The 23,149-nt window shown below is 42.4% G+C and overlaps 1 protein-coding gene across 1 annotated transcript in view; it reads right to left on the reverse strand.

Annotated features, from left to right (window-relative positions):
- Nucleotides 1-6,961: 6,961 nt before the first annotated feature.
- LOC128843264 (vesicle-associated membrane protein 2-like) overlaps nucleotides 6,962-23,149 on the reverse strand; it is a 96,199-nt gene continuing 80,011 nt past the window's right edge. The window contains exons 2-5 of the mRNA XM_054039954.1: nucleotides 17,565-17,688; nucleotides 13,058-13,216; nucleotides 11,147-11,198; nucleotides 6,962-9,008 (exon numbers count right to left, since the gene is read on the reverse strand). Of these exons, the coding sequence (XP_053895929.1) occupies nucleotides 8,992-9,008; nucleotides 11,147-11,198; nucleotides 13,058-13,216; nucleotides 17,565-17,688 (352 nt within the window). The 3' untranslated portion in view covers nucleotides 6,962-8,991. The remainder of the gene's footprint in view (nucleotides 9,009-11,146; nucleotides 11,199-13,057; nucleotides 13,217-17,564; nucleotides 17,689-23,149) is intronic.

Below are 23,149 nucleotides of genomic sequence, written 5' to 3' on the forward strand. Positions count from 1 at the left end.
ATCTTAATTACATCCTACAGCTAAACCCTCAAATTAAGCCAACAATACAGTGACAAATGAAAAAACTGCTGTATTCTTTCAGATCAATACTATAATTAATAGCCAAAGCACTGGAAGCAATGACATGCTGTGAATCTGTAAATTCATGGGTCCATTAAATCCAATATATCCTATTGATCATAGACAGAAAATTACAGCAGGTGTTGTTACTGGTTTCTCTTTTAGAAAAACATGCAATTTATTGGCTGACAAAACTAACTTCAGAAGATGGATTAAAATATTCCAGGCTCTTAACTCTTTCAAGTTCTTTTCACCACACATGCTAGAAAACAAGTGATCATATATGCATGTTGGGGGTATTAATTAATTCTATGCATGTTTTTTCCACTCTCCTCCATCAGCATCCCCTTCCCCCAACTTTGGTCTATGGATTGATGGAGGTAAATTGGCATAAACTAGCAATGGAAAAAAGTCTAGAAGTTGGAGCAGAACTAGTAGTTAAAAAATAATTCTTCTATAACTAAAACAGATTCCTGTTCCTGGCAGACTGAGGTTTTGTAAGCTTTTTGAGGCAGAGACTTTTCATATGTGTTTGTATAGCACTGACCACAATGGAGCCCTGGTCTTCATTGGGGCCTTAGGGCACTGCTGGAATTCAAACAGCAAATGCATGGCTTTGCTTTCTAGACACAAAATGTAGCTTTAAAAAAAATACAATTATCACACTGCACTATTTCACTTTACTGCAATATTTCTCATATTCCTATGCTTTAAATGGCAAATGCTGAGGAGGTAAATTCATCTCCTATTTGCACTAATGGCTGTTTTGAATGGTGCCCACTATATTATACATCAGACCCTTTTATGTAACTGAGACTTAAACCATGCAGCAAGAACTCTGTATTTATGTAGGTGAGGTGCACTGATGTATAGTCAGCTACAAAATCATTCAAATAACCTTCAGGTTTTTTTAATTCCATTTGCTTTATTTTACTCATGTCATTGACATTCACAGCTTGTCCCAGTTTAGTACCTTGCCCATATTGTGCTATCATTACTGTTCCATCATTGTGCGGTTTACTCCCTCTTCTGTCAATGTTGATGATTGGTCTGTTATTCGAGTCACTAAAAGGCCAATTAAAATGACCATGTAATAATTCAAGATGTGCTGAATGGTTTAGCAAAAGTGGCTGGATAATCATCAGTCCATGGGGAGCATCATGCCTGTTCCATTTTTCCCTGTCAAATAAAGGTGCAGGACCATATTCTGCCCATATTGGCCCTGTAGGACCCATAAGAAACCAGTTTGAAGACTTCAAGGCATTATGGGTGGAGTTTTCTAAAGGGCTCAGCATGGGCCCAACCCTGCTTCCACTGAAGTGAATGGTGAAACACCCATTCAGGGAACTCCTGTGCAATGGGAGTGAAGCTAGGCCAACGCACTCTTGAACGCACTCTGCCCCTACACAATATGCTCCAAAAACAGAAATTTGAATTACCTTTCTTGGCTTTTGAAGAAGATGGGGAACGAAGAGTATTTGGGTTAGGGTGACCAAATAGCAAGTGTGAAAAATTGGGACAAAGGGGTAGGGGGTAATAGGGTTCTAGATAAGACAAAGCCCCTAAATTCAGGACATCTGGTTACCCTAATGGGAAGTGGGGGTAGCAGGGAAGCAGGGAAATGGGGTAAGAGCGAAAGAGTGAGCAGACTTTTTCATAATTATTTTTAATATCCTCTGAAGTGTTTTCCCTTTGAAGGCGACATTGCTCTGTTACACTTACGGAACTTACAAAGGCTTCACTATTTTACTTGAGAATTATGAATTAGCTACGAGAATGTTTTCATGTTTTAAAAGGGTGCAGCATTTGGCTCTGTTGCTTTGTCGAGCAAGTGCATGTGATAAAGTCATGACAGAATGAGGTTACTGCAGAAATGACTCACTGTTGAATAACCAAGTGTTTACTCCAGCAAAACTGCATGTAACTAGACTGCCACAGTTTTTTTAGATTTTCCATTTCATTGTAAGATGTAGTTTTTCAATGTTAGCACAACAGAAAAAAAAATGTAAGCTCCTTGGGAGGCTTAGATCTCTGTGTGTTTAAAGTAGGGAGTCCACTGGCTCACAGCTGAGAAATAAAGCGCATCAGCGAAGAACTGCTTTCATGAATTATAGACAGGAAATTAGTTGTAGAAAGAACCTTTTTTGAAATGGAATGGGAAGTGTTTCTGGGAAAGGCAATTTGGAGGAAAGAATGATTTCTGAGTGTTGTTGGTTTGTTCCTTTACAAATTCTAGTGCAGTGCCTGTGTAGGGAACGCTCTGAAGAATGCTGACAATTATTTTTCTGTACAGAGCTAGTTAAACTATAGGCTTTTAAAATGAATACACTTAGGGTTGCACTGTGCCCAGTTCTGTGTGGTGACAAAGGGAGGGAAAGTACAAAGAGCTTCCACTTCCTCTGTATGGCCTGATCCAATGGCTACTAAACTCAATGGGAATTTTTTTCCATTGACTTCAATGAGCATTGGATTAAAGCCCTATACCCCCGCACAGGTGATAGGAGACATGCTTGTGCACAAGGACAGGTGGAATCATAGGCTTAATATTGGATAGAGCCAGATGCCTAGCAACTGGTAAGATAGAGCTCCTAATGCAGAGCGTGGACCTAGATCCTCAAAGAGGGGAGTAAGGGCAGGGCCGCCCAGAGGATTCAGGGGGCCTAGGGTAAAGCAATTTCGGGGGCCACTTCCATAAAAAAAGTTGCAATACCATAGATTATTATATTCTCATGGGGGCTCCTGAGGGGCCCGGGGCAAATTGCCTCACTTGCCCCCCCCTCTGGGCGGCCCTGAGTAAGGGAGAGGGTGGGACTATACGCACACACATCTCTCATTGGTTAGAAGAGCTAGGTTAGCATGTGGGTGGAACAGAGGCCAATTCACCCTGTAAAAGGGTGAAGAAGGGGCCACTGAAGCCAATACTTCCGAAGAGTTCCTGGAGGCATTCTGTCTGCCATAGCAGATATACACCTCTACCCCGATATACCGCTGTCCTCGGGAGCCAAAAAATCTTACCGCATTATAGGTGAAACTGCATTATATTGAACTTGCTTTGAACCACCGGAGTGTGCAGTCCCGCCCTGCCAAAGCGCTGCTTTACCGCATTATATCCGAATTTGTGTTATATCGGGTCACATTATATTGGGGTAGAGGTGTACTTCTGGAAGAGAGCACCATTTCATAGCCCCCTACTTACCTGTCACCCGAATAAGGATAGCGGCTTAACGCCACAATCTTGCCCTAAAATGATAGCACTGAAAAAAGAAATTGTAATTTGAGCTTAATACAAATTCTATCATGCAAACGATGGCACACATCAGGAGCAGGGCTAGACTGCTAATAGGTTTGTGGGAATTCCCCTTGCTGTCAAGCTAGACATGTACTGGATTTTAATTTTTATATTTCTTTCCTACTGTAATTATTACTGTGTTGTTCACTCATTGCAGGTATTTTAATCACTCATTCCAGACCTTGGTTTAAAAAAAGAAAAAGTGCCAAGAGCTCTGCATGCTTAGAAAAGACCTCATCAGCCTTGAACTGCTATAGGATTAACATCATACAAGATCCCAAGGAATTAAAAATGCCAGCTTTAAAAATGATTAAACAGTGTCTTTAAATAGGTCTTAGTCCTATGGGATCAGGGCTATAGTTCGGATCTTTACAAGATTTTTTTAATTATGCCACTTACAACGTGTTGACAGTACCCTTGCCTAATACTATTAAGTGAAGAAACCTATGTTATAGCAACATATTTAGACAGACAAGTCAGGAAGTGCAAAGGTTTGGGTTCCCAGAGCAATGTTAACTCACTCACATTTTACATACCATATATTATATTTTAGTGCCAAAGTAATGCAAGGAGAGTTGTGTTAGAAGGGGAGAAAGTAAAATACCCAAGCAGGGATCCTTGGAAATATGATGTCTGTGCAGAACAGGAGCAGATACCACCACTGGGGTAATAACTGGAACAGCTTCAATGGCACCCCCTGTAACAGCTATGGAATAGGGGCAGAGCTGCTGTAACAGGTGCATGGTAGTAAGGGAAGGGTCCCTGGCCACACCCCTCCTCAGCCATCCACCCTCTGGTGTGGTGTACCCTGCTAACAGTGCTAGTTGGTCTTCAGTGTTGTGCATGTGTAATCCAATGGTCAGGGTCAGCATGTGTTACAAGTCCCCCTCTGCCTGATCCCCAGAAGATGAGAGTTTGGTACAATTGCCAGTTACAGAGCCTGACTCTTTAGCTCAAACTGTACAGACTCATACTTTCAGAACTGAAGTTCCCCACTTCAATCCCTCAGGTGGTGACCCTCACAAACAGCCAAATTATGGCTGCCTCCTATGTGGAATTGCTGGGGTGTGTATGGGGGAGAAGCGCCCCATGAATCCTTTTACCAGCCCCACCCATGCATATATGTGCTAGAGCAATCATAACTGGGCCCTTTACACTCTAACCAGTAATAACTCATCCTTGCTCATACATAACACTTATTGGATGTTCACATAGGCAGCTGTAGTTCTGGGTTGACTTATATTTTAAATTTAAATTTCTTTTTTTTAAAGACACGGTGAGTAGAAAAAAATCATGGCTCCAACACTAATGAGATGTGCAACTGTGGTTTGGTGGGTGCAGTGAGTTTTTTGTTTTATATCTTCATAGATTGTAACCTGCATCACGCTACAGCTGCAGGGTTCCACAATGCAGAAGAATATAGCATTTCACAGTTCCATGTTACCACCGACTGAGCAACTTCATCCCCCCATTTGGAAGCCATTCAGCAGTCCCTCTCTGTAAACTATGAAGATGAGCTGGGCAGGGAAGGAGGTGCTTGCTCACTCATCCAGTCATGAACTAGAAACATTGCTGTGCGACTTATCTTATCAATCACAACTAGCCAGTACAGCACAAATAGCAAGGGTCAAATACTCACAAGTGACTTATTCAGGATGAATCCATAGAGTTAAAAACATTAATTTAATACATTCAATTACCAAAGGTGAGGGTATTTTAATCTGTTGGCAGGCATTTTGCAAGACACAAGAGGTGACATTTGGTGGATAAACTGTTCACTGTGAATTATTTGCTTCTCTATGTGGGGAAACTGATAGGCATAGCTATTCCAGAGTATCTGCCCAGGGGGTCACTCTAATCCAAAATAAAAATGACTTATTCCAGAATAATTACTCCACTTTCAAAGCTAAGTAATTATTTAGGAATAAATCACTTTTCTTCTGGAACAGATGGTCTACCTGAGGTTGTTATTCCAGAATAGCTAAATTATGCCTGAATAGCTATAGCAGTCATTCCAAAATAGCTAAGCTGGTTAATTTCTACCCTTGTAGAATTCTACCATTGTAGACCTTGTAGAGGTCTAGCAATGATCCACATTACAGTACACTACTTAAGAGATGCAGGACACCTCCATACAAGGCCTGAAAGGAGAGCGAGTACACATTCTGCAATCCTGGAAATACAAGTCAGTCAAGATTTTCTAGTGGGATTTACAATGTGCATGAGCTACTCAGGAACACCAGCTCCCTCTTTCCACCCTCCCCTAAAGCTCCTACTTTGGTTCTGTCCCTAGTTGGGATTTGTTACCTTTTAGATTTATAGCTTTGCCTAGAGTAGTGGTTCTCAACCTTTCCAGACCTATACCCCTTTCAGGAGGCTGATTTGTCTTGAGTACCCCAAGTTTCACCTCATTTAAAAACTGCTTGCTTACAGAATCAGACATAAAAATACAGAAGTGTCACAGCCACACTATTACTGAAAAATGGTTACTTTCTCATTTTTACTATATAATTATAAAGTATATTGATTGGAATATAAATATTGTACTTATATTTCAGAGTGACACGTGAGCCTGTTTTTCACTTGTGAAGCCAAAGCCCGAGCCCTGTTGCCCATAATTTAGCTTTGCAGGGCCCCCTGTGGCATGGGGCCTTGGGCAATTGCCCTGCTTGCTATCCCCAAATGCCAGCCCTGTGTACTTTTCTGTGATTTTATTTATTGCCTGCATCCTGTCCATGCCAAAATCGTAGCCTTATATAGAGAGCAGTATAAACAAGTCATTGTCCATGTGAAATTTTAGTTTGTACTGACATCATGAGTTCTTTTTATGTAGCCTGTTGTAAAACTAGGCAAATATCTAGATGAACTGATGTACCCCAGGGAAGACCTCTGTGTACCCCTGGCTGAGAACCTAGAGAGGCTAATTCTGCTATCCTTACTCACAATGAGCAGTAATTTAGGCCTGTGTATACAGGTTGGGAGGGGTTCCCCTATTTAACTGTTCTCAGTGTAGATGTTCTGCACCAGTGCAAGCCACATTTTGTACCAAGGCAGTGTGGCTGCATTCAGGGCCGGCTCCAGGGTTTTGACCGCCCCAAGCAGCCAAAAAAAAAAAAAAAAAAAAAAAGCCGCGATCGCGATCTGCGGCGGTAATTCAGCGGGAGATCCTTCGCTCCGAGCCGGAGTGAGGGACCGTCCGCCAAATTGCCGCTGCATAGCTGGATGTGCCGCCCCTCTCCGGAGTGGCCGCCCCAAGCACCTGCTTGACAAGCTGGTGCCTGGAGCTGGCCCTGGCTGCATTAGGGTTTTCACTGGTATAGCTACATAGGCATAATTACACTAGTGCAAATTTCCCTCCTCTATACAAGCTTTTAGCAGTCTCATGGAAATAAATCAGTTTACATAGGGAGTAATGTACTACTAAATGTTAGAGTGGCAGTTATTTTTTACAAGAGCCAGACAATTGTTTTTCTGGTTAAAAAAAAGTTTCCAAGATGGACTGCAGTCCTCTATCCTGCAGACTGCCAAGTCAATGGGAATGGCACTCAGCACCTCACAAGATCAGGTCCTTAATTACTTTAGAGTAAACAAACGTTCTATCCCTAGTCAATGAGCTTTTGGAGTTTGTGCATTTATTCCCTCACAAGATTGAAGTAAGCAGGACATATCATTAAGCCCAGTAATACATCAGTAGCTTTCAAAATGACATTTCCATTTCATTAAGGCTGTGGGCATCTGCTATTTCTCTATGTCATATGGAACATGTAAAAATAATGCAATAAATAGACAGCAACCAATAAAGTAACTAGAGCCTTTCAACTAGCCATTATTTTCTCTTCAGAATTCTGCTTAAGTACAATTTGTATATATGTCCATTACAATGTCACATTAGTGTATATATACTGATTGGCTTAACTATCTGTTTTGGGTTTTCTCTAACACCATATTTAATGGTGGTTTACAATGAGAATATTTACAGGCGTATCAATACGTTTACAAATTTTGGCTATGGCAGCCAAAGATAAAAACAAAAAAACAAATACTTCTTCGGGTATTTATTCCAACAATTACCCTTTCAAAATCCTGCGGAAAACTTATCAGTTAACACTCTACATGGACCCTGTCAGGATCATTAGGCCCCAAATTTGACACGTCTTTATTTGTATTTGTTACATTTGTTTGAAAACAAAAACTAATATCATTCTCTCTGGATAGTATTCCCTACCTCCTCTAAACAAATTATTCAGTGCTTAAAAAATCCTAATGCAAAGCCAGAAGCTCACCACTTGTGAGCAACCCTGTAACAACAGGCCAGTGTGTGTGTGTGTGTGTGTGTGGACAATGGGAAAAAATTTGAAATGAAAATCTATTTCAGTTTCAAACTTCCATAATCAACAAGGGCCATTGTAAACAGAATATAAACAGTGAGTTTTAAAAAAGTATAAAAAATATCTCAACAGAGCCCCTTTAAAAAGGGGATGCTGTCAGTTTAAGACACATATAGATTGCTTACTTGTGTTACTACTAACAATGCCTCAGATCAGCAGTTCTGTGACATTTTCATTCCATGGACCACTTCATAAAAGAACCGTCCTTTAATGGGTCCTCCCCGCCACAATTCTCACCCACAATCTCCCACTGATTGATTTTCAAATGGTTCATTTGGTGAGATTCCATGGAAAAAGGCCTCCAATCCCGAAAATTGATGCATATGGGCATATCCCTGCAACTGTGCAGAGCCCCCTGACTTCAGTAAGATTCTCATGTGCTTAAAGTTAAACATGGGCATAAGTGTTTGCAGAACTGGGGTTCAAGTGCCATCAAATTAAGCATAAATCTGAGGGCCGCCATCTTGGCTTATTAATGATCTAAGGTTTTTTTGGTTATTTATGATATTTGTTTTCTTGTCAGTATCATTCTTGCTTCTCATCGGTTCTCCGTCTGGTTCTCATACACTAGCAATGCTGCCACAGTGTTTGTATAGGAAACAACCCAATGGAAAGTTTAAATCCATGAAAGCATTCCTATTGTTGTACAGAACCTAGACCAAATAGTTTCAAACCTGGATGCCTAAAATTAGGCTCCAGAGTCCATATTTAGACACCTAAATACAAGTAATTTGATATTCAAATTCGTTAAACATCTGCAGCTCCCATTGACTAAAACAGAATCAGCAGGTGCTCTAGATGAATCAGGCCACATTTATTTGTATGTTTAGATATGGATTTTGAAGCGTAATTTAGGCCCCCAGGTTTGACGATTTTGGTCCTACTATTTAATAAAAATCTTAATTTGGGGCCTAAACTACATGACAGTGTCCTTTTAAAGTAAGGACTTTCCCCATAACTGTTCTCTTATTGTTCTGAAAAGTTTAGGATGCTTTTCATATATTACAGTTTCTGAAGGTCATTGCGGATGCATTTTAAGACTCAATGATAAGACAACGCATGGAATTACTTGGCAGTATTTAGCTGGTACAGTTTCATGTGGAAACAGCATAATACCAAACACACTACACTGAATGCTTACGGATTATTACAGGCAAAACTCCCCAAGACACCAGGAATTAAAAAGCAGAGTTCAATAAGAGAACATCAGAAAAGATGAACCAAGCCATGCCAAGCCTTCCCCTCGTTGTTTTTTCAAGTGCAGAAATAAACTAGGAAGGAAAGAAGGAAAAAGAAAACAACAAATGTTATCATATAGTTAATATTGGACTTCAGTCCACGGACATGAGCATATGCAGTCAGAGAACAGGCAAGCGCATTAGCACAGCCCTGCCTAAGGAGCACACTATGGTGTCATTACAACAACAACTTGTATTTGGTACCCCAGTGTCTGGGAATGGGCAGCTCTGGAAAGGGTGGTGGTCTGAGCTACAGGATAAGTGTGCTGGGTAAATCACTGAAGGTGTGATCCTGTCTTCATTAAAATCAAGGGCTCCACTCCAATCGATTTCAATCATAGCCTGATAAAGCTCTAACTACACAGCAACATTTAGCCCAGTGAAATGGATGTGACTGCACCAGACACTGTGCTTTAAGGCACCAGAGAAGTCACTTAGGTCCCTATTCAGGACAGCACTTAAGAACACACTTAACTTTAAGCAAGTGCTTAAATCCCATGGACTTCAATGGGATTTAAGTAGATGCCTAAGTGCTGTCCTGAATAGGGATGCTGTTCTGAATCAGGGCCTAATTTCTCTGCCCCTCGGTTCTCAATTTGTGAAATAGGGATAATATTTTCCTTTCTACCACCCATATCTGATTTGTCTATTTAGATTGATATTTCTTTGGGGCTTGGACTGGCTCTCATTATGTGTATGTACAGTGCCTAGCACAGTGGGGTCCTAAAGTAAGTTGAGACTTCTAAGCGGTACTGGAAACAACAACAACAACCTGGAGTGCAAAGAAGTATTTATGAAAAAATGTATGCCCCTGAGCCTTAAAGCATTGATTCTCTCAAGTATTTCACTAGGCCTAACAATTATATAAACAACCTCAAATCATAGCCTATGTCTACACTACGAGCTAGGGGTGTGATTCCCATGCTCGCATACACATACTCATGCTAGCTCTCGCTGAGTTAGCATGAGTATAAATAGCAATGTAGTCGCGGTAGGAGAGGCATGGCTTAGGGGTGTCGAGTACAAACCCACTGAAACCAGTGGGCACATACTTGGCATGGCTAAGCCTCCACTACCTGTGCTACCATTTCCATTCTTGTAGCTTCAGAATTATGAAACCCAAAAATCATTCTGGGTCACATTGGTGCCAGCTTTTATATAACTCATACATTACATCATGCACCTAACTCATGTTTACTGATCGTTTGTAAGTATAACAGAAGCAAACATACACAGACTGAAGGTAAAGTAGGTAATCTGAGAAGAAGGTATTAGTACATTCCCATAACACAACTTGCTGTTAAATCTCTTTTGGATTACTGGCAGTATTGTCTGACTGAACAACCCCCCAGTTTTAATATGTAGTGCCATATTAAAGTTACATAAAAGAAAGCAACAGTTGTTATGAATTAAGTTGTAACAAAGTTATATATTAAAAAGGAATCCTTCCTTTCTGTAATCCTTCCTTTGTGATACTAATGTCTCTATCTGTGTATGAAATCTGAACACAGAGTCCTGTTATTATGAGATCTCTGCTTTGCCGCCTTTACGATTGTGACCCGTTGTTCATATTCTATTTCCAGATATTATATAGATATGTGGAATACAAGACACTCCCTATGTAACCGAGAATTCAAGGCAGCTTTGGGCCAGGTTTTAGATATCTAAAGATGCAGATAGGCACCTCGTGGGATTTTCAAAAGCACCTACATGCTTAACTGCCATTGACTGGCACTATTGAAAAATCACACTAGGCACCCCTATGTACCTTACAATGTGGCCTGATGTCCAGATTCTAAAACAGAGAGTTAATTTACAGGACTGAGTCTTCTCCCGCTAATGTAGATATGGTTTGTGTCATGGATTTTAATGACAGTAGGATTGAAGCTCTTTGAGATTGCATAAAAAATTACCTAATCCTGAAATGGTGACCTTTAAACTGGGAGAAACTATGTAATATAACAGAGTGGGTGCCATTAAAACTCGGATGTTTCCAACCCATAGTCAATTAATGTTCAGTGAAATTTACAGTATATCTCCTTATAACAGCAGGACACTTGAAGGGGATATCCACAGTCAGACTATCTTCCTAAATGTTCTATTTTCTTCGACATGAGGACATTGGAAATCACAGAGCTATTTAGATTGTAAATAAAAAATGAATTACTTACTTATAATTACAATAAGAATGACTGCACATACTACACCAAGGATGATCATCATCTATAAAGAGAGTTAAAGAAAGAAAAATGTGGTCTTTGCACTGTAAAAGGTCGCTCCTGGTTTTGTCTTTAGGTGGGCTGTTCACTCTGTCCCAGTGTTCTTAGTCCTTGCACAGACACCCTGTAATCAATTTTTATAGGCCCCAAATGTAGCATTTCCTAGAACCGAGACAATCTGAGAGAGAGCATCTGTTAAGATACAGACTAACACGTTTGCAGCTGTGTTCGCTGGCTGTGTTGTAGCCTAAGTTACAACGTGGCCAGTTAATATGGCTTCAGATGTATTCACCAGTATCTCAACAGGACTTTTAATCATGGTAAAATAACTGGATTAGACAACATGATTGAAAAGCACATACTTTGTGAGAGTCAAGATGGGCCCTAATGTGTGACAGGAAGAAAGAGCCAACAATTGGTACTGGCCACTTCTCCTCCCGCTCTACTCCTCCTCTGACTCCTGAGTCTGGAAGCTTTCTTCACTTTACTTTCTTTTCAGGGGGAGCAGGGAGGACCTGGGGGGCCAGGGTAGGGGTCAGGATCCAGCCCTGGAGACAGCTGGTCTTACTTGGGAAGGAGGTGAATTGCCAGTAGCACCACAGGTTTCTAGGGGAGACAGAAATGAAGCCAGGCAACTGGGTTGGGGCTTGCACTGGGGAGGCATATAGATGGGTGTTTGGCATGGGTACAGGGAGAAGGAGGGCTGAGGGGTGGGGGTTGGAAAGGATGATACTGGAGTGGAGGACTAGGTGGTTTCAGGATGGGAAGGAAGGGGGGTCTTCCTTGTTCAAGGGAGAGGATGAGTCTGTTGAGGGGTAGGAGCAAGATTTTGCTGAATTTAATCTTTGCTTAGCCTTAATCTGGCCCTGCTGAAGAGATTCTCTTCTTCCTTTATTTCCTATGGTGGCCTGAGGAGGCCCTGGGTCCGGTGGCTTCCTCCTCCAGAAGCTTACCTCCATGAAGGAGAAAGAGGTTCATCAATCCCCACAAGGAGAAAAAGGCTCTTCCACCCCACTCCTCATGTATGCTATGCAGATACTGGCTTTGTGCATGTTTTCAAGTGTATTTTTATTGTGTTGGGACTGAGGTTTTTGCATGTTGTATCAATTTCTTCAGTTTTCGTGTCACATGCTCTCACATTTAGATTTTTATATGAAACAATTTTCCCCATAGAAACAGTTGGGTTTGAATTATGTGAGATGAGGGTGGGGTGGGAAATTCTTGCAAAAAAAAAAAAATCTAAAAACTTATGAAACCCCCAAGTTTTAGAAAATGTTCTAGAGAGTTTGTGAAATCCAAAAGTTGGCTGGAATTAAGATAGTAACTATTGACACTTAACAAGAGCTTTGGAAGGGATATAACTGCTCAAACTTCAGTATAGAAGCCAACTTCTAATTATTTGGGGGAAGTTAGAAAGAAACTTCCCCTTGGGAAAGCTTATTCCATAACTGCCTATTGCAGGGTTTCTTGTACCTTCTTCTGAAGCTGCCAGTGCTAGACAGTTTCAGAGGCAGGATACTGGGCTAGATGGATCCCTGGATTGATTCTGTATTGTAATTCCTATGTTCTCTCATTCCTGTCTCCAGAAATTGGCTGAAGCCTCATAATTACGATTCAAATTTCATATAGCACAAAAATCTGTGGTTCTCTGAGCCAGAGTGTAGGTTAAGTCTATCTCTATTCAAAGTCACTATAGCTTCCAAAGACTATCCTATTGGTTTAAAGAGTAGCAGATCTTACTTTTCAGCATTAAGAAAAAGGGTAATTTAAAGTCAACCTACTGTTACAAGGGCTCATTAAAACAAAGTGAAAGTAAACAATTAACATGTGGCAGATTTAACAAGAGATACCTATCCTCTTTACCTTGCAGTTTTTCCACCAGTATTTTCTCTTCAATTTGGCTGCACTAGTTTCAAACTGTGAGGCACCAGCTTGTAATGCATCTGCCCGGTTGTCAAGCTCTGAAAGCTTTTGGTCTCTTTCTAGAACCTTGTCTACATTCACTCGCATGATGTCCACCACCTGAAAAGATAACCTTCAGTTAGCACACTCCATACATGGAAAGGCTGTATTCATAGGACTGACATATCATGGCAAGTGGGAAGGGTCCCTTTGCTATCAAAGTAAAAATTATGGCTTGCTGTTATATAGACAATTCCTCTATATCGGGGCTACTCAAGGGAGCCCTAGATAGACAGTAAGGTGCACATAATCATGCTGAGCTCAAGTGTCCTTACAGACTATAAAATACTAAGACATTAAAATGTACTCTAATTATTTCCATTAAGTTTTGTGAAGGAACATGCACTGGTGCTTTAACACAGTTAGCTGCTTTGCTATTGTTACAGGAAACTGGCTGACGTACCTATCACGGAGCAGACACCAGCACATTTGCAGTATGTGCTAGCTCATAGTGCTGGTTAGGAACACAAGCCTAAAACTATTGTTTTCACTGCTGATGACTTAACAATATAGTTGCCCTATCATAACTATAAATTAGGCTTGATAAGAACTTCTTATAGGAGCTACCACAACCTATGAGCTCCTTCTCAGACAAGATGATCTTCCAACTGTAGTCTGAAATCCTATTTGGTATTGGAAGAGGGGAGAACATTTTGCATAGAAAAACTCTTGTCTTTGTTAATTTCACCATGGAGACCAGCACAGGCCTGATGCCCAAAAGAGCATAGCTTGGAAGAGACACACAGAAGGTACGGGGAAAGGCACAGTAATTCAGTTATTTTATACATATTGAAATATATTTTTACATCGATTGGGCATTTTTAGCCAATTAATGCTTAAAAACAGAAATCCTGATCCAACTTCATCAACGGCTTATATAGGCACAGCCTCTGAAGTCAATAAAGTTGTGCCCACTTATGGCAGCAGTAAATGTGAGACTGGCTTGCAATTCTTTATAAATTATTAATACTGCAGACTATGTCAGTTGTACTTAATCTAATTCAATCTGTTCAGAAGAATAATAATTAGCAGTAAAAAACTAGAGTCAAACACACACTTTGAACACAGTGAAACCCTACACGCTGGATTAGTTATAAAATGCATCTTGTATTTATGTACAAGAGAAAACAAAAGATAGTGGGTCCAGTCCTGCTCCCATTGAAGTCAAAAGTAAAAATCCCATTATCTTCCAGTGGGAGCAGAATTAAGCTCTAAGTGTGAAATCCTGGCCTCACTGAAGTCAGTGTGAGATTTCACATCTACTCGCAAGTGAAGATTTGTTCCCGTCCTTGTGAAATGAAATGGCTAGTAAAACCGTAACTTCTCTGCTGGATTTCCATAGTGCAAGTGTTTGGTGCCACCTAAAGGATGCTTTGCCACAAGACACACTGAAACAAAAACATTTCCTAGGAAAAGACTGCAGTAAGTAGAAGAACAGGAGTACTTGTGGCACCTTAGAGACTAACAAATTTATTAGAGCATAAGCTTTCGTGGACTACAGCCCACTTCTTCGGATGCATCCGAAGAAGTGGCCTGTAGTCCACGGAAGCTTATGCTCTAATACATCCGAAGAAGTGGGCTGTAGTCCATGAAAGCTTATGCTCTAATAAATTTGTTAGTCTCTAAGGTGCCACAAGTACTCCTGTTCTTCTTTTTGCGGATACAGACTAACACGGCTGCTACTCTGAAAACTGCAGTAAGTGGGCAAGATAAAAGTAAAGCATGATGAGTCAGATCCTCAGATGTGGAAATCAACACAGTTCCATTAAGTTCAAGGGATCTGGCTTGATACATATATCCTATTCCTGAAAATCCCAATAGAGTTTTGCCTCCTTGATTCTAGTCAGCCTGTGATTTAACCATTGACTGAGCTCCCCTCCCCCCCACATAAAACCTGAGTTCTGCCTGCTCCCTTATATGTCTCCTCTGGACAACCAACCTAGAGCAACTTCTATCCTTCAAGTCTGAACTAACCATGGAAGTGAACCTGGACATTTCAAGTGCACCCTGGGATTGATGGTCACCTGCTGTCCACTTACCAGACTCACCAGGTAGTGACTTCCCTGACAATTGGCCTGATTCTGCCTCTCCAATCAAACTCCTCATCACTATGAAGCTGACTCCTGTAGGCCTGAGTTAAAACATATCAGAACTAAAGTGTGTCTCAAGCCACGAAGTTCAGAACCAGGTCTTCAGAATTTCAAAGGGTTCTAGGCTTTTGGTTTGGCCAGTCTATTATTGGGACCTATTTCCATTCTCCTGCTTGAAGAACCCCATTAGTGTATTTGAAGTAGCTCCTTTTAAGCAATAAAATAATCACATTTTAGGAGGGCCATTTGCTTTGATGCTGAGCCACGTAAATGCTCACAGCACCCTCATAATGCAGTCTACTTGGGTAGAGAAGTTTATTTTATGATTCTGACCAGAGGTAGGGTCCCACCAGAGGCTGAGACACAGTGGACTTGATTCTCTTCTCACTTTCCACAGTGAGAATGAGAAGTCACTCCAGTAAGGTAAGTGCAATCACATTGTTGTAAAACCAATGGGAGAGAAGAATTGGGCCTAGCCTTTTCTGTAGCTGGATGCTATTCTGATCTGCCCCAAATATCGGCAGAGGAGCATCCAGGACATAAGCTGAAGAAGGTTCTAAATGAGGCAAACTCTGTCTAAAATAGAACATTAGTTGTATGTGTAATGAGCAGCTCAGGTTAGATGATTTCTGTAAACATCTTTCCTATACTTGTTAGGTGCATTTGGAGACAATCCCAACACTAGTTGAATGGATATTATCTGGTGTTTGTACATCTGAATTGGCATTAAAGATCCACAGAGAGCAAGAGAGAGTTCTATACAACTAGTTGTTCCTAACAATGTGGTGTTCAGTTAGGTAATGGACCATGGCCTAGGAAGACTTCAGTGTACTGTACTTAGTACACACATCTAAAGTCTGCACTACATAACTGGCCATACTGCAAGTCAGCAGCTCACCCATGATTAATCCCCAAGATTAGCAATCAAACCCCAAGATTAGCTGGATGGGTTGCACCCAGGATTAGCTTCACTAGTTCAGTGAATATGGTAGTAAATGAATGCTGGCATGATGAGTGTGACTGAGTGGGAATTTTCTGTAATATTTGTATGAATCATGGGAAAAGGTTATTTACTCTTTGGGCAGGCTATGACAAAGGTGTCAATGGCGCCTAGGTGTCCTGAGTTTGGAATCCATGAAGCCAAACCTTGGGATATTTTCTACCTAGCAACTAATGACCATGGATGGTTCACTCCCCTTCCCTGTAGGAAGCCTGCTGTGTTTGACCAACTGGAGAACAAAGGGCTGAGGAGGGGCCAGGTAGGACTGGCCTGGGAACTTGAACAAGAAGGTACACACTCAGAGCAAGAGCCATTGGGGACACACCACTTTAACAGCATGGTCCACTCTGATTAGCCCAGAGCCACTTTCTTTTCTCTATGCTAACCAAGGACTTTCTACGCTAGGTTCCTGTTGACTAATAAACCTTTCTGTTTTGACAACACTGCATAAAGGTCACTGAAGATGCTGTCGGAGATGTGCTGCTCCCTAAAATTTACCAATCTTTCTTAGAGGTCCACCTCAGTGGGACTCACTGAAAGGAGTTAATGGTGGGAAGCAGGACTGCTGAAGGCCCAGAAGTCAAGGCTACGGAGGCAGTGAAGCCATACGACTTACCCTCAAGGAAGAGTGAGACCCCTAGGTTGTCTGGCTCACTGAAGGGGTCCTCCCAGAAGCTGTTCCAAAGCAGGGGTCATAGCACTGATCCTGTGCATCCGTAACAAGGAGTAAGACTGTTAAGGGGAATTATCACCCCAGTGAAGAGGGGATCCATGCTGGAACCAGGCCTCATACTGAACAATCATTCAAAAAGTAGCTGGGGACTTCTTGGAGCTGTTGCTCTGTGGACATGCGCAACTGTTTGTCTTTGCCTGAATTTAGTTTTTAATAGTAACCAAATAAATTAAATAAAGCCCTTATTGCTAACTACAGCCCTGACCCTGGAAACTAACCCAGGCTTTCAGACACAGGATCCTTCCCACAAGGAATAGTTTGCAGGGGCAAGGCCTATGCCTTTATAATCCCAGAAAGGGTTTATATTTATATTGGCTAGTTGCAAACAATGACAGAGGTAACATCTAAGTCACACTTGTTTTGTGAGCAGAGGTGTTAGGGGTATAAAGATTATGAATGAGCTCTTCTGCAATCTTCCTATTAAAACCCTTATCTCATGTAAATCTCATTCCATAGACGACAACCCCCCCCCCCCCCCCCCGACTTCAGTTGAGTAAAGGTGACAGGATCTTTAGCGGGGCAAACAGTCATTTAATAATCTTAAAAAATAAAATCTCAGCAGTGCCCCGGATGTGTGCAGCTCACCTCATCGACCTGAGCTTGTGTCTGCTGCAATCTTCTGTTACTGGTCACATTGGGTGGGGGAGGAGGCCCTCCTGCCCCAGGAATTGTGGCACCTCCGGCACCTTGGGTGGGAGCTGGGACTGACCTAAACCAGAAGCACAGAAAATCATTGAGCATGCCTTGAATTTCATTCACCTTCACTTTTCTACCAGTCCAAGGTATGTGTATGCACAGATACAGAGCAGAGTTTTCTAGCCTTCCATCAATTGTCAGTTACTGCTGGTGTCCAAAGTTAGGCACTTAACTCTGTACTTAGACACTAGGTGCCTGACTTTGAGGAACCAAGTTTGAAAATTGGGGCCTTCTGATTTCTGTCCAATTTCCCGTTGTTTTCCCCATTAAACAGTTCCGATTCAGGCAAATCTACTGGAGTCAACAGGAATCCTGTGTGCCTTGGATAGGGCCCTTTGATTAGCTATCAATCATCTTTCTTCCCTGGCTGAGCAGTGGAAGTCAGGGAGGAGGAAATGCTGCTCAGAATGTCCATGGAATAATGCATAACGGGCATCTTACCAAGCAGTCCAGTTAACTTCTGTGCAATTAATTGCCATGTTTTCATTGGCCATAATGTGCCCTGCTTGCAATGCAGGATACAGTCTAGCAAAGACCATCTGAGGGGTTAGGCAGATACACTAAAGCTTTAGAAAACTCTCCCTTGGCAGCGAGGCTAAGTCCATTAGTTTGTCAACTGCAGAACTAGGCATCAAACAAACCACAGCAACAGTTCTGAATATGTGCTCCAGCGAGCATGTGTAGGTGGGGCCTAACTTTGCTACAATGGCTTCAAAATAAAAAAAGACTTGAGGCTTGGTCTCTAAACCACCTTGCACCGGTGGCACAACCAGGTGAACTGAAACAGTAGATTCAACTCTTTATAAAATGGCTGGGTTTGCAGTATAAAGAGCAAAATGTGGGTGTGCCTAGTTCTATAAATCTGGCCCTAGGGTTCATAAATCCTCAATTCAAGTGATCTGATTGCAATCAATGCACTGGGGAGGGCAGTGACTCAGACTCTTATAAGCATTAGCTGTGTATAAAGTGAGAGAAAATACATGACATGCTAAGTTTCTCTTGGCTGTTTTGATTCTCTTTCCTCCCATTCTCTCCCGTTTTCTAATAGTGATTTAGAATGATCCCTCCCTTCCTCCTCTCTTGTCCTGTGTTAGCTTATCTTAATTTCTCAGCTTCCCCATCCCTGTCTCCTTCCTGACTCTTTACCACCAACCACCCATGATCCCATTCTCCATACATATCCTCATCTGTCATTAGCCACTCCCATCCTGCATCACCCACTTCAAATGCTCCCCACCAGCAACCCTTACCCGCATTCTTCACTTTCTGCTCATCATTCTCATTCTGACTACCCCACCGTCCAGTTTTCTTCCACTGTTATACTTTGCTTCACTATCGGCCCCTTCTGGGGCCTTAAGCTAGCTGGGCAATGTCAAGCCGTAGACCTACATTTCTCCTTTTCTCTCAGGCTGGGAGGATTTTGCCCTGCAGCTAGGCCTACTGACTTAGGTTACAGCCCAGCTCAGCAGTATGGCCAATCACCAGCAGACAGAGCTTTGGAGGCAGGGAGCAGTTTCAGAGCTCCTTCCCTCCTCCAGCCACTGATCTAAATTAGTGATGGAGTGAGCAGGAAGAGAGCTGATGTGCTCACTCAGCATGGCTCCTCCCCTCATCTTTGAGCTGCTGAGGGGAGATAGGGTTGAGAACCTACCCCCTGTACTCAGTGTTGTGAATGTAAAACCACCCTGGTGAATCAGAATGAAGCTGAGAATGAGCTAAGCAAGGAGATGCATCAAGAAAGAGGACAAATAACAGCAGAGGAGAAAGGGCTGGGAGGAAATTTAGGCTGAGGATTGTTTATGGCAAGGGGGAGGATCTCTGAGGAACACTGTAGTACTTAACCAGCTCAGCCTGTGCAGTATCAAACACCAACTGCCACTCCAGAGCAACAGACCTGGCTAAAATCATTTGCCCAAGAGCACAGATTACAATGTGTGGCAGAGCTAGAAATAGAACCGCATGGGGAGAAGGTGACCAGCCCTCTGTGGAGAAAGAAGTGGTTCAGGACTATTTAGAAAAACTGGACATGCACAAGTCCATGGGGCCGGATGCGCTGCATCCGAGGGTGCTAAAGGAGTTGGCGGGTGAGATTGCAGAGCCATTAGCCATTATTTTTGAAAATTCATGGCGATCCGGGGAGGTCCCAGATGACTGGAAAAAGGCTAATGTAGTGCCCATCTTTAAAAAGGGAAGAAGGAGGATCCGGGGAACTACAGGCCAGTCAGCCTCACCTCAGTCCCTGGAAAAATCATGGAGCAGGTCCTCAAGAAATCAATTATGAAACATTTAGAGGAGAGGAAAGTGATCAGGAACAGTCAGCATGGATTCATGAAGGGGAAGTCGTGCCTGACGAACCTAATTGCCTTCTATGATGAGATAACTGGCTCTGTGATGAGGGGAAAGCAGTGGATGTGTTATTCCTTGACTTTAGCAAAGCTTTTGATACGGTCTCCCACAGTATTCTTGCCGCCAAGTTAAAGAGGTATGGGCTGGATGAATGGACTGTAAGGTGGATAGAAAGCTGGCTAGATCGTCGGGCTCAACGGGTAGTGATCAATGGCTCCATGTCTAGTTGGCAGCCGGTTTCAAGCGGAGTGCCCCAAGGGTCGGTCCTGGGGCCGGTTTTGTTTAATATCTTTATTAATGATCTGGAGGATGGTGTGGACTGCACTCTCAGCAAGTTTGCAGATGACACTAAACTAGGAGGCGTGGTAGATACACTAGAGGGTAGGGATCGGATACAGAGGGACCTAGACAAATTAGAGGATTGGGCCAAAAAAAAACCTGATGAGGTTCAACAAGGACAAGTGCAGAGTCCTGCACTTAGGACGGAAGAATCCCATGCACTGCTACAGACTAGGGACCGAATGGCTAGGTAGCAGTTCTGCAGAAAAGGACCTAGGGGTCACAGTGGACGAGAAGCTGGATATGAGTCAACAGTGTGCTCTTGTTGCCAAGAAGGCTAACGACATTTTGGGCTGTATAAGTAGGGGCATTGCCAGCAGATTGAGGAACGTGATCTTCCCCTTTATTCGACATTGGTGAAGCCTCATCTGGAGTACTGTGTCCAGTTTTGGACCCCACACTACAAGAAGGATGTGGAAAAATTGGAAAGAGTCCAGCGGAGGGCAACAAAAATGATTAGTGGTCTGGAGCACATGACTTATGAGGAGAGGCTGAGGGAACTGGGATTGTTTAGTCTCCAGAAGAGAAGAATGAGGGGGGATTTGATAGCAGCCTTCAACTACCTGAAGGGGGGTTCCAAAGAGGATGGAGCTCGGCTGTTCTCAGTGGTGGCAGATGACAGAACAAGGAGCAATGGTCTCAAGTTGCAGTGGGGGAGGTCCAGGTTGGATATTAGGAAACACTATTTCATTAGGAGGGTGGTGAAACACTGGAATGCGTTACCTAGGGAGGTGGTGGAGTCTCCTTCCTTGGAGGTTTTTAAGGCCCAGCTTGACAAAGCCCTGGCTGGGATGATTTAGTTGGGAATTGGTCCTGCTTTGAGCAGGGGGTTAGACTAGATGACCTCTTGAGGTCCCTTCCAACCCTGATATTCTATGATTCTATGAACCCACATGTCCCACCTTACATACAAGACCAGCAAGGTCATTCTCAAAATTGCTTTTAAAAAACATTTCCTCAAGATGATCTGACAGATCCAATCTGTCCTGGTGATTGCACTTCAGCGGGCAAATCATCCCACTCGCCTGACAGGTCCTAATGATTTCACGCAGCCATTCCTCAAGCCCACACATCAAACCTGTGACTCTCTCCCTTTTCTGAAGGTTCCCCATCAATTCCTCCTGCAACAGAAATAAAATCTTCCAATAACTGCTGAGGAAATCCCTGAACGTTCGAATTGGGGACCCCACCACAAATCCCACTCTTACATTCCCAATGCCTCCCCCGCAACGACAGCCCGAGGGAGCACAGTGTCTCCCTGAATCCCTCCTTTCTACCAGGGCTTGATTAATGTTACTGGAATTACGTCCCCATCAGAAAACTGCCACAACACCTTGCATTTCATAGAGATGTGTTGATTCCTCAAATGCACCCTCAGTGTTGATTTGTCATTATTTGTCAAGTCCAAGAGCCCCTCAGAAAGATTGTTGTTCACTTACTGAGATTAATGCTGCATATTACACTTCTTTTATTATGATAAATCATTTATCAAGTTTTGATTGAAAAGAAAGGGCTTGAGTCATATGATAAATAGCAAATCCTTTGCGAACGTCCCATCAGTTGCCATGAACACAAAAAGCCAGATTGTGAACTCATTTCACCAGCCTCAAATCAAAGCAACTCCAATGAAATCAGTGGGGGTACTCTGAATTTACACTGGTATAACAAAGATCAGAATCGGGACCATAATGTACAACTGATTCAAACAATACACCCTGTATGGATAGTGTTTGGGGAGGATGTTTTGGGATCCTACAGTTGAAATTGTAAAATATCATCATGGCTCTGGAGGAAAAAACCCTTTTCCCCTCAACCCAACTATGCAATTTATGTGGAAAAATTGTGAGATACCCATTCGCTAGTTTAAAAAACACAATAACGCAGCCATCTCCTTGCTATATTTTGTTAAAATCTCTGAGGCTACAGAATGCTAAAACATGGAAAGAGGTATTATTTAAACCAGCCACTTGCTTTGGCTAGTAAGGGTAACCTATAGAGGAGACATTTCTTCAAGGACAAGCTGGGTAGGGTTGCTACCCGTCCCCCACACTGCACCCTGCCTCAATTTCTGATCACGCTTCTGCATTCCAATCTTTGTAGGACCCCAAAATGAAAGCACCCAAATTTGGCTAAAAAGCTGGGTGCTCGGTTCTATACACATTTTCTGCCCAATATTTAAAAGGCACTTTTGCCTCCCTATCTGTGCTTAAAATGAATTTGCATAAATCAAAAGCACTCCCTAATTTGCTATATCATAGTCTTCTCGACAGTCTCATTGATGCCTCCTTATTTGGTTGGAATTAGAGTTCAGTTGTGTGTTCAGGGACCACACTGTCCCCTATACAGGTTAATTCAGCCAAAAGGACTGAAAGCACTCACAGAATTTTCCCCACATCATTCCAGAGCTCCTACACTCCAAACACTGGCAAGAAGGAGGTGTTCTCTTTACTAGAGTTGGTCGGAAAATTTCCAGCAGAACATTTTTACACTGTAAAATCCTGATTTATCAAATGCAAAATGTTTTGTGGAAATGTGTCAATTTCAACCAATCTTCCAATGGAATACAGGCAGGTTTCAAAACTTGTCTGCTTTCCTGCCAGCTCCCCCACCTGGCTCCTCAGCAGCTCATGTGAAGGGCTACCTCAGAGTTATGACCCTCAAGGCTTCCTTGCTAAATGAAACAGCCCAGATTGGTCAGTTTCACTGCTGCTATTCAGTGTTGGGCAGCAATTAAACTGACCAGCCTGAGCTGCTTCATTTAGCAAGGAAATCATTTCTGTGAGGTATTA

Source organism: Malaclemys terrapin, chromosome 9 (genome assembly GCF_027887155.1).
Source record: "Malaclemys terrapin pileata isolate rMalTer1 chromosome 9, rMalTer1.hap1, whole genome shotgun sequence".
Classification (NCBI taxonomy): Eukaryota; Metazoa; Chordata; order Testudines; family Emydidae; genus Malaclemys; species Malaclemys terrapin.